We start from the raw sequence: 16,221 nt of genomic DNA on the forward strand, positions 1-16,221 counted from the left end.
TAGCTTGTTATCAAAAAACAGCTCTAGATAACCAGGGTAGATTATCCCACACTCTGCAAATCACCTCTTGAAACCCAACAAGCTTGGTAGAAGAGCGGACTGGAGGAGAGGAGAATGAATAAAAAACATTAAATGAGGTGAGGTTTTTCACTGGGCTGTTATGAGTTTCTCACTGTCTGATGATTGACAGGGAGAGAGAGAAAGGGAGAGAGAGAAGGAGAGAGAGAGGAGTGTGACTGCAACATTCATCACTTCTTTGTAATCCAGGTTTGAATCACCAGAGTACAACACCCCCTCGCTCTCCTAAAGGCCTCTCTTGCTCGCTCGCTCTCCCCCTCTTTCTTTCTCTCCCAGCACAAAAACCACTGTCCACAGAGAGAGGCAAATGATACAGGAGGAGTAGAGGGAGGGAAAAAGAGAAAGAATGAAAGAAAAGAAAGAGGCTGGGAGAGAGGGAGAGGAGGAGAACGATTTGAGGGAGTCAACTAGCCAGCAAAGCAAAAAAAAAAAAAAAACTTATCAATAACGGCTTGTCTTTTTCCAAAACAAACATTGTTCACTCTCTTTCGCTCTCTCACATACTTTCTCCCCCGCTCCATGCAATACAAGAAAGTGGATCCTTCCCTCTTTCCATCTGTGTCTTTCTTTGCAGGTTACCAGGGAGTATTGCAGATAGGGGTTTGATGCCCGTGTAGAACGACAGCGAAAGACAGCTCGCGAGAGAAAGAAGTGGGTGATATTCACAGCAGGCTTCACTTGTGCATTCCCCTCGGCTGCCCCAGTGAAACCCAATACAGCTGCCTCAGTGGTGTGTGTGTGTTTAAAGGAGAGGTTAACTGTGTGTGTGTGTGTGTGTGTGTGTGTGTGTGTGTGTGTGTGTGTGTGTGTGTGTGTGTGTGTGTGTGTGTGTAAGAGGGGGTGTGGGTTGGTTATGCAGAGAGGCCCTAAGGAGGCCTCCCAGATAAATGAATAGCCGGCCAGCCTGATGAATCCAGCAAGCATGACACCCGGACTCCCACAGACAGCAAAGGCAGACAGCAGCTCACTAGCTAGTTCATCCCCCTCTTTCTTACTCTCCCTCAAGTGTATCCCCCTCAGTGCTACCGTAGCTGTGCATCTGTCTGTCTCCTGGTTCTCTCTCTTCTTCACCTCCACGTGCATCTCTCCTCTTCTTCTTTGTTCCATTTTTCAGCTGCTCTGATGTTTGTTTAAAGACCTCTGGCAGAGGAACACATGCCTGCTCTCTCTCTCTCTCTCTCTCTCTCTCTCTCTCTCATTTTACTTCTCTCTCACACTCACTCCAAAACACTCTGCTGCTCTTTAGCCCAGACAAACACACACACACACACATTCTCCCATCTCTCTCTCTCTCTCTCTCTCTCTCTCTCTCTCTCTCTCTCTCTCTCTCTCTCTCTCGCTCTCTCGCTCTCTCTCTCCTCTCTCTCTCTCTACCTCCCTCCTTCCCCTTCTCTCTGTCTTTTCCCCTCCTCTAACTGTTGCTGTGGGGCGCCCGTGCCCTGCATGTCAAACATGCTAAATACTCTACTCTTTCTTTTTAACTGCCCCTCCCTCAGCCCCACCCCCTCCCCTCTCTTCCTCCCTCTCCTCGCTCCCTCCCCTCTCTCCCTCCCACTCTCTCTCTCTCTCTCTCTCTCTCTCTCTCTCTGTGTCAGTTGCGCTGCAGCTGTCAGTGCGGCGTCCAAGGCAAACGTCTTTATAGAGACAAAAGGGGTTTGTCAGTTAACCAAACCCCCGACAAACCCCCCCACCCCTACACACACGCACTCTCACATGACCCACATCTAACTGCCAATTCACACACATGTACACAGTCATACGTACACACACACACACACCAAATTCTCACATGTGGGCCAGCCACCAGGAGAGATAGAAAGAATAAAAGGATAAGGAGAGGAGAGGGGGGAGGGAGGGAGCTCATGGGACGGATAAAAAGAGCATGTCTATGTAACATACCAATCACCAACACCCCTTCCCTCTGGTTCTGTCGTGTCCCTGGTCCCCGGCAGTCTGTCTGCCCCCCACCCACTCCAATTTTCATTCATTTGTCCTTTTAGCTGGTTGTCATGGCTGGTTACAGAGTCACTGCCTCCCCCCCTCCCAGGTATGTCATCCATTATTAGGTTTCAGCCTCAGCTAAGAGGTCATGCTCTGTGAGTGAAAATGTCAGACTGGAACCGCAGGGAAAGTCAAAATAAAGGGTGGTTAAGTGGCTGTGTGGTTGGCTACACACACACACACACACACACACACACACACACACACACACACACACACAGGTGGAGGGCACAGAGAGAGCACTCTTTATTGACTTTGCTGGGTCGCTTGTTTGCTCATGAGAGAACACCTGTTGAAATGAAAGTGTTCTCTTATCCACCCCTCCCTCCCTTTCTCTGGGCTACAGCGTACGCATACTCCGTCTTTCCCAACATCCATCATATAATGCCAATGCTCTCCCTCCATCCCCCTTCCTCTCCTCTGTGTCTAGGCAGTACATCCTTCCCTTCTCCCACTCTCTCTTCACCTCTCTCTCCCTTGCTTTCCCTACCTCCCCCTCTCTTTTTCCAGTCTCAGCCGTAGAGATGATTAACCAGCATGCTTCACCTGAGAAGCTCAATGCCTCCACTGTTCTCTTAGCCCCTTCCCCCCCCCCCCCCCGCCCCCCCACGACACAAAGCAGCATGGAACCGTACCAGGAACAGCCACCGTGCTGCCTCAATACTGCCCTCTGACTGGAGACACCATCTGCCAATCAAACAATACTCTAATCACATTGGTCATCCTGCATGTCAATCAAATATAAACTCCAGAGTGGGTTTCTAGTGCATGATAGAGATTCTAGAGTGTACATTTCCTATTTATTACATTAGACATGTGTTTGGGGGCTTCAAAACACAACCACAGGTTCCCACACACTCACACACACTCACACACACACACACACACACACACACACACACACACACACACACATGCTTTCTCGTAGCCTGGACAGCACCTGCATCAGTCAAATATCCTCCTGAGGAGTGACAGTCGGCCTATGACCTCCCGGTGCAGTAACCCTGCCCCCCCACCCCCCCCCACCCCTCCCTCCCGCCCAATAGCACAGTGAGTTAGCCCCCAGTGTCATGGCCATCTCCCAGCCTCGTCCCTCAGGAAACACCACTGCAACTCTGAATGGTTATTTATACACATCGTTATCTGAACCATTATGCTGGCGGCGCTGCTGATGTGGAAGGGGAGTATTTATTTGGGTTGGTCTGAAAACGGGATGTGATGATGAGAGAGAGAAAGAGAGAGCGAGTGTGACACACAGAGAGAGAAAGGCCTGTCCTGACATGCTAGTTTAATTCCTAACAGCTGAAACAATACTGGACTCTGAGTAGAGAGAGCAACACACACACACACACACACATAGGCCAGATCTATTGGGCTACAGGAAAGGTGGGTCAGAGGAGTCAGAGCTCTCATATGATTAGAGAAACTGTGTTAGTCTGATCCAATCATGTACTCAGGCGGAACACAAACACAGAAGATGAGACGTGAGGAGGAGAGAGCAGGGGAAGAGAACGGGGAGGAGAGATGGACAGGAAGACGACCGAGGAGGAGGGAGCTCAGAGTGAAGCGTTTAGGGACTGGACAGGGAACCGGACTGGGCCACGTGTGATAGATCGTCGAGGCAACCACAGCAGCTACAGGAGACGCAGGGCTTGACGTATTACCAAATGACATCATCGAGGGTAGAGTCATAATAACTGTCTCCAACAGACCTCACACCCTGACCCGAATACTCAAGACCAACGTTGTGTGTGTTGGGGTGGTGGTGGTGGTGGTGGTGGGGGGGGGGTGAGGACGTGAGGCTATGATTTACAGGTGGCATTCCCTTTCCCCCCCCGTCCACCCCCCCTGCCTACTAACCTACCCTGCCCAGGTCAGCCCTGGAATGCCCATATGGAGTGGGGGAGGGGGGCTCCCCTACCCCACACACTGCAGTATGTCAGCTGCTCTGGGCCTAAAGGGGATACCAATGCCACACCTTGGTTAGTGTGTGTGTGCGTGTGTGTGTACACTACTGTATGAGTGTGTCGAGGGTGGGGAGACAGCTGAGATTCCGGTCGCACCCCCGAAAAAGTCTGGAATTAGAAACATCCTCCCATGTAGGCTCTGTCCGGACACACACACGCCTGGACAATCCTTACAGCACATCTAAGCACATACATATATTCCACAAGCGCACATGTGTAGTGCTTGAAATACCTCACATGACAAACAACCCAACTTGGTCCAATGCAAGTGCGCGCACACACACACACACAATTTTACATGCCGATTCAAATATCCTTTTCACCATCTTTCCTTTCCTTCTTCCTCTTCTCCATTCTTTCCCTCCATCCCTCCCTCTCTTTGTAACTTAATGCAATCTGTTTTAGAGTTCAGTCAATCGACAGATTAATGTGAAAATATCCCCTTCCACCCACCCCTCACACCCAGACACACACTTGCTTGAAACTCAGAGGCATGACATCATGGCTGGGGGACCTGGGGGAACGAGGTCTGGAATGAGGGGGGAGGACAGGGGGGAGGTGTGGGGAAAGGAGAGGGGGAGGGGTGCCCCAGTCTGTTTTCAGGGCAGACAGACATGTTTAGGTTTAAAATGACCCGACTCGGATCCATTACAGGGGAAGGGGGGAGAGGGGGAATGGGAGAGAGTGGGCTCACTGGGCAGAGAGAGGAAATGGATCTCTCTCTGTCTCTCCCCTCTCTCTCTCTCTGTCTGTCTGTCTTTCGGTCAGCCCGTCTCACTGCATGCCTGTCTGTCTCTCTCTCTCTCTCTCACTTTCCCATTCCTCAGGCTCCTATAAATACCCAGTCTGCACCCAGTCTCAGTCTCTCTCTCTCAGTATCTCCGCGCTTCATATACTGCAGTGTGGATAGACTTTTACAAAGTCTCATTCTTCACTGTACCACAACTACTACTGCAACCCCCTCCCTCTTTCTCCATCTCTCTCACACACACTCAGACACATTCCATTAAACGGTATCCCCTCTCTCTCTCCTTCCTCTCTCTCTCTCTCGCTCTCTCTGTACCTCTCACTCAATACTAGTACATTTGAAAACATTCATTCATTTAGCGAGATGCTTTTATCCAAAGCAAACTACAAATAGTGCCAAAATAAAGTGACGTAGATTGAGAATCAGAAGTGCATACTTAATCAAGGAACAGTCTGTGTTTACAAGCTACGACGCAAAGTCTAGTCAGAGCTAGTCAGTGCTTTGCAGCTCTCATTCTCTCTCCTTTCGCTCGTTCGCTCTAAACCGCTTTATCTCCTCTGTCTGTTTTTTCTTCTGCAACACATCCATCCAGCTTGGTCCCATTAGGTGTAAGACATGGGGGACAGAGAGAGAATATGAGAGGGAAAGGGTGAGAGAGAGACAGAGACAGAGAGAGACAGAGAGAGAGGGCTGCAGAGGGGTGGAAAGAGCACAATACATTTGGAGGGGGTACTGAGTGGAGACAGAGGGAGCACCAGACAGCCCAGGGAGTCGGAGAGGGGGAGACGGGGAAGAATGAAAGAAGAAAGGAATAGGAAGAAAGGAAGTTAAAGGAAGGGGGAGAAACCCTTTCATCCTCCCACACAAATAAACGGGTGGAAACCATTTATCATTTCTGTCCAAGGAGAACATTACTATTCAAACACACACATATATCCAATCAATATGACTGTAACATCCCACAAACATATTAAACCAATTAAACCAAAAAAACACTCAAAATGTCTCATTTTTCGCCAATTCATATTCTTTTGAATTCCTACTTTATGACTCATGCATACTTGTATGTTGGAAAGTGCCTGACTCAATAAGGAGGGAACGTAGAAAAGTTTCCCACTGACATCCTTGTAAGTGGACAGGATATGACATAAAGCACATGACATGGCTTGTCGTTAATTAGCTCAGACTGACAGAAGAGGCTGTGTTTGAGACATAAGACTGTGGATAGGATATGAAGGGAGGCTTGAACATAATAGAGATGCCAAGTCAGCAAAACACAGCATTCTTGTGGCCAACTCCTATGGACTCAACCACGGTTAATTGAAATTCCTACAGGGATCATATGTGTAATAGCATGTGTTGCAAGCTTGCTAGAGTAGACTAGACATGGCTGTTTAAGGGAAGGATAGTTCTAAGACTCCAAAACTATTAGTGTGATTTGTTCTCATGTTCTAGTTTTAGCTCGATGTTCATCACCATGGTGATGGCTCTAATGAGTTCCAAGCGCCGGGAGCTGGCGTCTGAGCAGTACGGGGTGGGAGGAGCCGTTAGGTGGAGAACGCTGAGGTAACGTTGTGGTGACACTGAGCTAACATAGCGGGAACATTGAAGATAGGTCAGACAGGGAGTGATTCAGTACAGGGATCTGGGCCAGAGCAGCTTCTAGAAAGAAGACTGGGGCTGAACTCTCCTTCCAGACTCCTGAACTTCGTCTTTCTGCCTGCCGTGGACAAACGTCCCCTGACGACACACACATGATCTTCAGGGACTAGGACAGGATACATCATCCCCAGGTCTATAAATACTGCTGGGAGACAGAGAGGAGGGGGTGGAAGGAGAAGGAGGAGGCCGACAAGAGGAGGAAGAAAGAGAGGGTGAAAGAGGGATGGACAGAGAGTAAAGTAGGAGCAGTGCGGGGGAGGAAGGAGGGGCATACAGTAGAGGATAGGGGGAGGGGGGGGGCATCGTGAAGAGGGGGGGGGAGTCACCAATAGTAACAACAAACTCTGCACCGACAGCACTGGGGTGGGGTCACAAAACGAACACGCCAGCACTGCAAAATCCAGCCCTCTTGGCGAGGAGGCGAGCAGGAAAGAAGCGAGGGAGAAACTGGATTACAGCCATTCAGGGAGCACAATCTATCATTACTCCCTCTATTGAATCACAGAGGCTGGAGGCAGAGCAGAAGGCCTCTGTCACAGCTGTGTCGGGAAGAGACAGAGAGATGTTCACGGTGACAAGGGCCAGGGTTGACCAGTTCTTCCACAACTCTGGTTTCAGCCATAAGAGACGTGTGTGTCGTCATGTGGAGACCCTGACGGTGTCCTTATGGACCTGCGATGGACCATGGCTCATCAGGACACTTCAGGACACACCACATAGATGGATGAAAAGCAGCTGCACACCAATACAGCTGCAAATAAGCGGCGTGACGACCATTTAGACCCACAAGCTGCATGTCAGCCAGAAGTATGCATTAACACACACACACACACACTCTTTAGCTCACAGCAAATAACCCCATGTATCTCCACACAAACAAAAACACTAGCCCATTGATTACACACAGAGGCCCCACTATCTCTCACACACATCCATGCACACACACACACACAAGAAAAATTTCCAGTGAACAATCCCACATCCTTCAACCTCGGTCACATGGTTCATCACCAAAACAACCGTGTCCTCAAAACACAGGCAGCGAATGAGACTTCCACACCCTAAATATCCAGTGACAACATCTAAACAACCTGCCACATTTGACACAAACAGCCACAACATGAACAGCCACATACAACCACAACACATTATCACTAAAACATGTATCCATATATCTAATATGCACCCACCCATCTAACCATCCGACCATCCACCCATCCATCGGTTCCTACCTTGAACTCTTGCAGCTGTTGTTTAATGGTGTCCACCTCCGTCCCGACCACGCCCTGGGCCTCCAACCCCTCCTCCGCCCTTCCCAGCAGCCCTTGGAGCTCCGCCACCAGCCCGTAGAACTCACGCACTTTCTGGGCGGCGTCCTCGATCTGCGTGAGCCTGGCTCCGCCCCTCTCCGACAGCTTGCCCGCCTGCCGACTCAGGGCCTCCGTCTCCCTCCTGAGGGCCAGGAGGTCGGGGGAGGAGCCTTCGCGGCGCAGCATGGCGGTGCAGTCGCCCCCGTGACCTTCCAGCTCGCTGCGGAGGTCCGCCAGGCGGGACAGGAAGCCCCGGAGGGCCTCGGCCTGGGATGCGAGCGAGTCGGGGTCCCGCCCCACCGGGCTCAGGCTGTCCAGCTCGTCGTCCAAATCGGCCAATCGGGAGAAGACATCCCGGACATGTGATTGGACCTCACCCACGCCCTGGAGACGGGACTCCAGAGTGGAGCAGCACTGTTCGATCTGAGGGGTAGGGGGAGGCGGAATTAAAGTGACTTCTAAATGTGATTAAAAGCAGTATTAAAAAAATTGTGTATATAACGGGAGTGGACATAAAATAAGTGTATAGCTGATGGAGGAAAAATGTGCACAAACTGTAAAAAATCATAAGTTCCAGCAGAGTGCACCATAAGTGCTGAGTCAGGTAGGAACTTTTATGACTAAACTTAGCTCAGAAATACAAAGAAATGGAAATCAATGGATAACAGGATGCAATGGTGACGCAAAGATACAGTAGGATATAGATTTTGTATATCGTATCAGTAACCTTACAAGCCAGATTTGGGAACTGTGTAGAGGAAAGCTACATATCGAGTCTTGAGTCAATGTTTACGCTATAAACTATGATTAAATGGTTGGAATTGTTTCGATCTCCATAATGACCATATATGAGCAGAGTAACTCAAATATCTCAGCTAACCTGTCAGCTCAAACAGGTCCTGTTCTCTCTCAGCTCATACACACACACACATGCACACTCTCTCTCTCTGACACCCTCTCGAACAATGACTGGTGATATATTTAGCTCCCTCTTTGTCCCTATCACCCCTCTCCCATTTTCACTCTCCCTTCCCTCTCACCTTCTCAGTGACATCTCCATATTCTCTCTCTGTTTGATTGGCCTGTTGCTCCAGTTTCTGTCCCCCCTCCGCGCTGCCCCCTGGTGTCTGGGGTGCGTCCTGCACCAGGCCCCGGGACAGGTCTCTGAGGTAAACCACCTGTGGTTGGAGGGATCGTAGCGCCTCCTGCTGGTTCCTCAACCTCTCCAGGCTCTTATTGCTGCAGGCCTGAGGGCCCAACGCCTCCTGGACCTCAATTTGATGCCTGGCCGCCTCCAGCCTCCTCTCCACGGCCTGACGCCCGTCCTCAAACTCCTTCAGTCGGCTGGCTAGTTCCTCCAGCTGGGTGGAGCGCGCCTGGAGGCCCTCGACCAGCCTGTCCACGCTGCGGTTCAGCTGGGCCTTCTCGTCCCTCACCTCCTCCTCTCCGACCCGGCACTGCTCCAGGAGCTGGTCGGCCGCAGTGTTCAGGGCCTCCAGGAGAGGCCGGCGGCGCTCCATGTCCAGGCCCAGCTGCCTGGTGCTCTGAAGGGCCTCGTCCAGGGCAGCGGGGTCCAGCGAGGGCCGGATCTCCGCCTCCCGGGTCTGGCACTCGGCCACCCAGGGCCCCAGCTCGGCCCGATGCTGCTGGTACGTCTCGGCCTTGCCCAGGGTGGATTTGAGGCGGTTGTGGTGGTCGGTGATGCGCTGGTTGAGCCCCTCCCAGTCCTGGCGCAGGGTGCAGAGGCGGGACTGTAAGGCAGACCGCTCCTCACCTCCAGCTGGGAGGGAGGCGAGCAGGGAGGCCCCTTCGGCCTGGATGAGCTCGTAGGGGCCTCGCTGGCTGGCCACCCCACGCTGGAGCTCCTCTGTCTGGGCTAGTAGGGCGCTGAGGGCCCCTGGCTGGCAGGGGAGGGAGTCGGAGGAGGAGTCTCGCTGGTCACACTGGTTGTCCAGCCAACTGCGAACCTCCTCAAACATCTGCTGGAACTGCTGGGTGCTAGAGAGAGCTGCTTGGAGCTGGGAAAGACCATCCGCTACGGAGGAGAGGAATGAGGAAGAGAACAGAAAGAGAGGAGGGGGAGAGAGGGTTAAACATGTCTATGGCTACTGAGTATAAGAATACATACATTTCCAAAAATACAACATCTATATTGAAAGTGTAGAGGACTGCAAGGTACAGCAGAATGCCATTCCACCCCAGTTCCAACTGAATATCACTTCCACGAGACTCCATTTCAAAACTCAATCAATTTAGTTAGTGGTTGATAAGCAACCTAACATAAGCCTGACTCGTGTAACTTAAATGTTGACCGTCCCTGGCCTCCACTCACCAGCCCTCTCCTCCAGGCTCCGCAGGGGCCCGCTCACACTCTCCAGCCTCTTGCTAAGCTCCTCCCTCAGGTAGGGCTCCGCCACAATGGCGCTCAGCTCGCCACACAGCCGCTGGGCCTCCCTCAGCTCGGCCCGGTGGCGCTCCAGCTCAGAGCGGATCTCGCCGGTCTCCTGCAGGCGCTGCTTGAGGGCCTCGGGCTGGGCACTCAGGGAGGCCTGTGCATCCAGGCGCTCGCCTAGCTGGGTCAGGCTGGAGGAGAGGTCCCGGAGCAGGGTTTGGTAGCTCTCGCTGGTCCCCTGGGCTTGGTCGATGTGCTGGGAGCGCTGGGCCAGGCGAGACATCAGGCCCTCCCACTGCTGGGAGATGGAGCCCAGCTCAGAGTGCACCTGAGGACAGAGCAGAGGGAGGGGGGAGGGGGGGGAGGATGGGATTGTTATGCACTCTTTGAATAATATTCAATTTTCCAATCGCTCTGCATGCTTTATAGCACTCATCTAGGTTATCAGGCTGTCCACATCAATCCATCAGCCCACCTCCTCCAGGTCCTTGGGGTCCTGTTGGCCGTCTCCTGACGGGGAGAGGATACCCTCGGCAGCCTGGGTGAGCTGCTGGAACTGGGGCGCCCGTGTCTCAAACTCCCGTAGCATGAACTGGGGAGGACCATGGAGAAACCAGAGGAGGACAGTAAGGTGGTGAGTGATAGACATGATGCAAATGATAGACTACACAGTACCATCAATGTGAGGCTAGCTAATTTTATACGGCTTCTACTGGTTTATCATGTTACTGTTCCAAGTAAATGGTCAAACATAAACATAAATGTACCAGCCTGTTGTGTGTGTGTGTGTTACTCTACCTGCACTTGTTGTTTCTGTGTGTTGAGCATGTTGGGGTCGATACTCAAGGGTCCCAGAACACTCATCATAAGCTCCTTCTCTTTCAGCCACGGACCCAGCTGACTGGCCGCAGTGGCAAAGCTACCCAGCCTATCAGCACAGGTCTCCAGTTCAGTCTGTCGCTGAGCTGCCGTCTGATTGGCCTTCTCCCAGCGGGCGTCTAATAAATCAATCAAATCCAGGTTGAGAAATCAATGCATTACAGCTATTCTAATAAAGCTCAGACAGTGCAAATGTGAGTGGAATGTATAATTACATTTTCTAACTTGAACCACTTGCACTCAGTTATTGGGAACACAAGGCCTAAAGGCAGCCATTTTGTGTCTCTGTCTTCTCCATGACTCATGCTGGGTGCCTTGACTCATGCTGTAAAGCTGTGTGTGTTTGAGTGTACTCACTGTGGGGATACATTTTCTTCTTCTAAAGACTCAACCTTTATACACTGCACTATGGTAAAAAATATCCACATTGAACAAAAACGAATGTATTTCGCAGGAACACCTCCCACTCTCCCTCGACCTAGTATGGATCTTAAACCTACCTCATTCGTTCTTTCTCTCCCTCCTTCCCTATCTCTCTTTTCATCCATCCAACCACCTATTCAGTTTGGTTACCCCCAACTGTGCTCCCTCCAATTACTCCCAGCACCCCTCACAGCACATCCTGCTCTGATACAATGACAAACTACTGCACATGGTAATTGCTATGGGGACAAGTGAGCTTGTCCAATACCAGCCCATTCGATTAAGCTGCTAAACAAATCGTAGTTCTAACAGGTGAATATTCATCCCAAATGCCACGGGAAGTGTGTGTGTGTGTGTGTGAGTGATGTTATAGATGTACCTATATCCTGCAGTTGCTGCCTCCACTTGTCAGCCTCAGGGGAGTCTGGGTTCTCAGAGATCAACTTCCTCAAGGTGGCCTTCAACTCCTCCACCTTCACAGCATGCTCAGTCAGCTCCGTCAGCAACACCTAAGAGACAACAGAAGAAGAAAACGTCAGTTATGTTGTAGTGAAGTCATCCCGGCACATGGCATTTCAGTATGCATAAGCCACTTTATCTCAGTATCCGACTGCACTATGTTGACCATTCACGCTGCTCATTATTCTTATTTTTATATATATTTTATTTTATATTTAAATTGTTGTTTTCTTAGATTGTTTAGTTCTTAGAAATAGTTAAACTTTTGTACTTAATTTAAGATCTGTATATGTTTAGTGTTTTGCACCTCCCTGCAAAACACAGTAAATTCAGTGTTTGTATAACATACATGGCGAATAAACCGAATTCTGATTCTGATTTATGAGGTCTATATGTTCCCAAAATAATTAAGTGTGACACAGGTTGCTAGCTTCAAACCCCCCCATCTCCATAGACATGGACTCTTCCATCACCTTGTTCTCCTGGGCCTGGGCTCGTACCACCTCAGGCTTTGAGGGGGAGGCGGTCTGTCCCAAGGCCAGGCTGTTCTCCCTTTCCCCTAGCCAATGGCTGAGCTGCTCCGCCCCCTGCCGGGCCTTCTGCCTCTGCTCCAGGGACGCCTCCTGGCGGCCACGCCTCTCCCTCAGCTCCCCGCCCAGATCCTCGTAGCGTCCATTCACCTCCGCCACCGCCACCTGCAGCTCCGTCATGTCTGGGTGGGGAGAGAGGAAAAAGGTAGAGTTGTCATCGCCATCGAGTTGACACAACTTAGTGGATGAACTCAAGGGTGTTTCCCTGAAAGCTGCTAGCGCCAGTTAAGGTGCGGAGGACGAACACGGAAGCATAGACTACAAGAAGCTTCTGACGGAGACCCACAAAGCACAGCACAGATATAACAACAGATGGCAACGAGCTGTCAAGCAGTGCTTGGTCTTTAGAGAGTGTGAGTGGGAATCTTAGAGCCAACATGATTGAGAAAGCAGAAGGTTTCCGTAATGCTGTCCATGTTAAGCGGAGAGAGAGGTGGTGGTGGGGGTAGGCTCACCTTTGCAGGTGTGAATGCCATTGACACTGCTTGGGTTGCCGGCACCAGACCCATTGGTCTGAGGAACACCTGGGAGAGACACACACACACTTGACACACCAGCGCTGAAACATACACATGCAGGTACTATGGAACACAATCTAAAAAAGCACACACAGTATACTCAAGCACACACCAGCACACGTCACAGTAATACATGGAGGTAAAGTAGGTGGATCAGGACACACCTCCCTACACCCCCCCACCCCCCAATCCCCTATCCCGTCCCCCTCTAACCTGTCTTGATTTGGGGGCCAGTGATGCTGATGATCAGGGTCTCTAATTCGGAGCCGGTCTTGTTCAGCTCCTGGACACGGCCCCCCTGGGCCTCCCACTCACTCAGCAGGTCCTTGTAGGGGGGAAGGAGTTCAGAGATCTCTTGCTATCCTTCTAACTGGTTATGTAACATATCACTTTCAAAAAATGTATCCGTGCATAATTATTCTTTTAACATGTCGATCATCAAAATGGGGTTAGTTGTCCAAATATTGTCTTGGGGCTGTGTGCATAGTGTGCCTATTGCATTCATAAATGAACTGAAAATATTATTGTTTAATGACAGTAGGTATATAGAAGTTTACATGCACGCACGCACACACACACACACACACACACACACACACACACACACACACCTGGAGCTGCTTGACTCTCCTCTGCAGTCCCTGCGTGTCTAGGTTGGGCTCCTTGGGGGGCAGCTGCTCCTGCGCTGTCTGCAGCCACCTGAGGAGGGAGCCAGAGAGCCCCCGGAACCCAGACAGCTGCTGCTCACAAGTCTGGATGGAGCTGAACCTGGGTGAGGGGAGGGAGGGAGGGAGGGAGGGAGGGAGGGAGGGAGGGAGGGAGGGAGGGAGGGAGGGAGGGAGGGAGGGAGGGAGGGAGGGAGGGAGGGAGGGAGGGAGGGAGGGAGGGAGGGAGGGAGGGAGGGAGGGAGGGAGGGAGGGAGGGAGGGAGATGGAGAGTGAGAGGACATATTTCTTTAGCAAACCCAATCTCTGTGTAAATCAACATAACCCATGAAAAACATGACACATGAACTCTATTCATGCTACCCTTGCGTGAACAAGGGGATTAGAAAAGAGAGGGACAAAGCATTATTCAAAGGGTCATCGCAGGCTGAACTGAAGGGTCCACATTAGCCTTAGGGCTGTCTGGTTAACATCTCAACACAAGCACCAACATCCCCCTCCTCAATTCTCTACTTGGTATGCCCCGAGCCAGAGCTGAAAACACCGCTACGCAGACGAAACATTAGACTAAACAGCCAACAGACTAAACACTGCATGCTTGAGCTGTCTGGCCCGTCGTGGTGTCATTAACCTCCACGCTATATCCAGCTATGCTACCTTGCTGCCAGGTCTATTCTATCACCGACACCGTTCTCAGACCGCAGGGTTTAAATCTGCACACACACTCGCCCCCTTCCTGTCAGCTTACACCGGCGCTATAGTGACTAGAAGCTAGGGGTCAAAGGTCACTGGTTACTGTTACAGCTCACCCTGCTGGGGTCTAAATCCCTTCTGGTGTCATGGGACTCTGACTACATGCGGATCCACAGCTCGGTGGTATTTATAAGAGCCACACTCCCTGGTGGCATATCACAACTGTAGTCGGTCGCTATAGCACCCACATCAAAGGCTGTCGGCATAGCAACTGTTACCCTGTAAGGGCAGGACAAAGAGCAGGAGGCCTAGCACCCAATTAGGACTGTCACGGTTTGTGTTGTTGAACCAATCAGGGTGTTTCTTTAGGCTTAGCCTTGTCCACTCATATGAAGTCTGGTGGAAATTCGGCTGATCCCAGTTTTATAGATGAATCAAAGTGACATGTGTGAAGAGAAAAGCCCAGCTGTCATTTTTCAACAGTTTAAATGTGTGTGCCTGTGTGTGTGTGTGGGGGGCATTGTGTAATGGTGTTGTGTCTGCTGCCACCTGGTGGGAAGCATGGTACACTGCAGTTAAAATGTACAGGCATGGGGTTTACAGATGGATCAGTCTTAGGTTTGTACTCTAAGAAGGCACCCTTACCTTTCATTGATGTTGGCTTCTAGTCGGCCAAAGGCCTCGGAAATCTGTTTGACGCTGTCCAAAAGGCTTTGCGTGTTGGTCAGGGCCTTGGATTGGCTGAGCTCTGTCCCCAGCTCACAGAAGGATGTGAGCTGGCCTGCTTCCTGCTCCAGCTCTGACTTCACTTCCTGTGATGCAGCACAAATACACAGTCAAAGTCTATCTATGGTTCCTTCAGACGATCACAAAACCCCCGCCACTCTCTCCCCCTCTATGGTCTCTCTAGATGAACACAGCTTTAGTGCCGTCAGTGCTATAATAAAGTCAAGCTCTTCCTCCTTACCTCGATTGTTTGTCTGTAGTCCTCCACGCTCCGTTCCGGCTGTCCCAGAGGGCTTAGTGCTCGCTGTCTGGTCTGGACGAAGTTCTGCAGGTCTCCACTAAGTCGTTCATAACCCTCCAGCTTAGGCAGGAGGGTCTTCAGCTGGGCCTCGCTCTCCGCCTGGCTGGCCTGGGCCGCGGCGTAGCGCTGGGTCAGGTCCCGCAGCGCCCCCTGCAGCCCGGAGGCCGTGGAGGCGTCAGCGCTCTGGAGCAGCGTGGAGACGGCGTCCCGCGTGGCTTCCACACTGCCCTGCCGGGAGAGAAGCTCCTGGCGAAGTTTCTGGAAGGAGAGGAGATGAAGGAGAAGAGGATGCGAAGGAGAAAGGGAGAGGAGGAGGAGGTGAAGAGGATTTCAGCACAGCACAGTACAGTCTCTTCTACTCCATTTAATTGAATCTCCATCCTTCTCACACAAATTACATGATGTGGTCTCAACTCGTGACCCCCATGAGATCTTTCAAGAGTGGATCAAGAGTGGATAAGGTGAACTTCAGTACCTGGTTCTGGGTGAGTGCATCCTGGACGGCCTGTGCCGTGGGCTGGGCTGGACCCGGGGCCAGAACCAGGCTGTCCAGCCAGGCAAGCAAACCCTTCAGCCCCTCTTGGACACTGACGGACTGGGCCACGGCAGTCTGGAGGTGCTCCGCCCGCTTCGACACAGACTCAGACAGAGAGCTGAACCGCTTCTCCAGACCCTCTGACACACCGGAGTGAGGAGAAGTGGAGGAAGGAAAGATCCGGAAATCGGTGTTAATTTTCATATCATAATAATACACAAAGATTCAGGACAGTACAAAATAGCCCCCAAAAAAACTGACTGTGGTATACTAC

The 16,221-nt window shown here is 51.4% G+C and overlaps 1 protein-coding gene across 1 annotated transcript in view; it reads right to left on the reverse strand.

The window, feature by feature from the left end:
- macf1a (microtubule actin crosslinking factor 1a) overlaps positions 1-16,221 on the reverse strand; it is a 132,528-nt gene that overhangs the window by 33,296 nt on the left and 83,011 nt on the right. The window contains 13 exon segments of the mRNA XM_067255330.1: positions 7,689-8,189; positions 8,807-9,801; positions 10,099-10,486; positions 10,634-10,750; positions 10,957-11,156; positions 11,840-11,969; positions 12,393-12,631; positions 12,965-13,033; positions 13,241-13,352; positions 13,639-13,795; positions 15,031-15,197; positions 15,353-15,670; positions 15,888-16,087. Of these exon segments, the coding sequence (XP_067111431.1) occupies positions 7,689-8,189; positions 8,807-9,801; positions 10,099-10,486; positions 10,634-10,750; positions 10,957-11,156; positions 11,840-11,969; positions 12,393-12,631; positions 12,965-13,033; positions 13,241-13,352; positions 13,639-13,795; positions 15,031-15,197; positions 15,353-15,670; positions 15,888-16,087 (3,593 nt within the window).

Source organism: Osmerus mordax, chromosome 18, assembly GCF_038355195.1.
Source record: "Osmerus mordax isolate fOsmMor3 chromosome 18, fOsmMor3.pri, whole genome shotgun sequence".
In the NCBI taxonomy this organism is placed as follows: Eukaryota; Metazoa; Chordata; class Actinopteri; order Osmeriformes; family Osmeridae; genus Osmerus; species Osmerus mordax.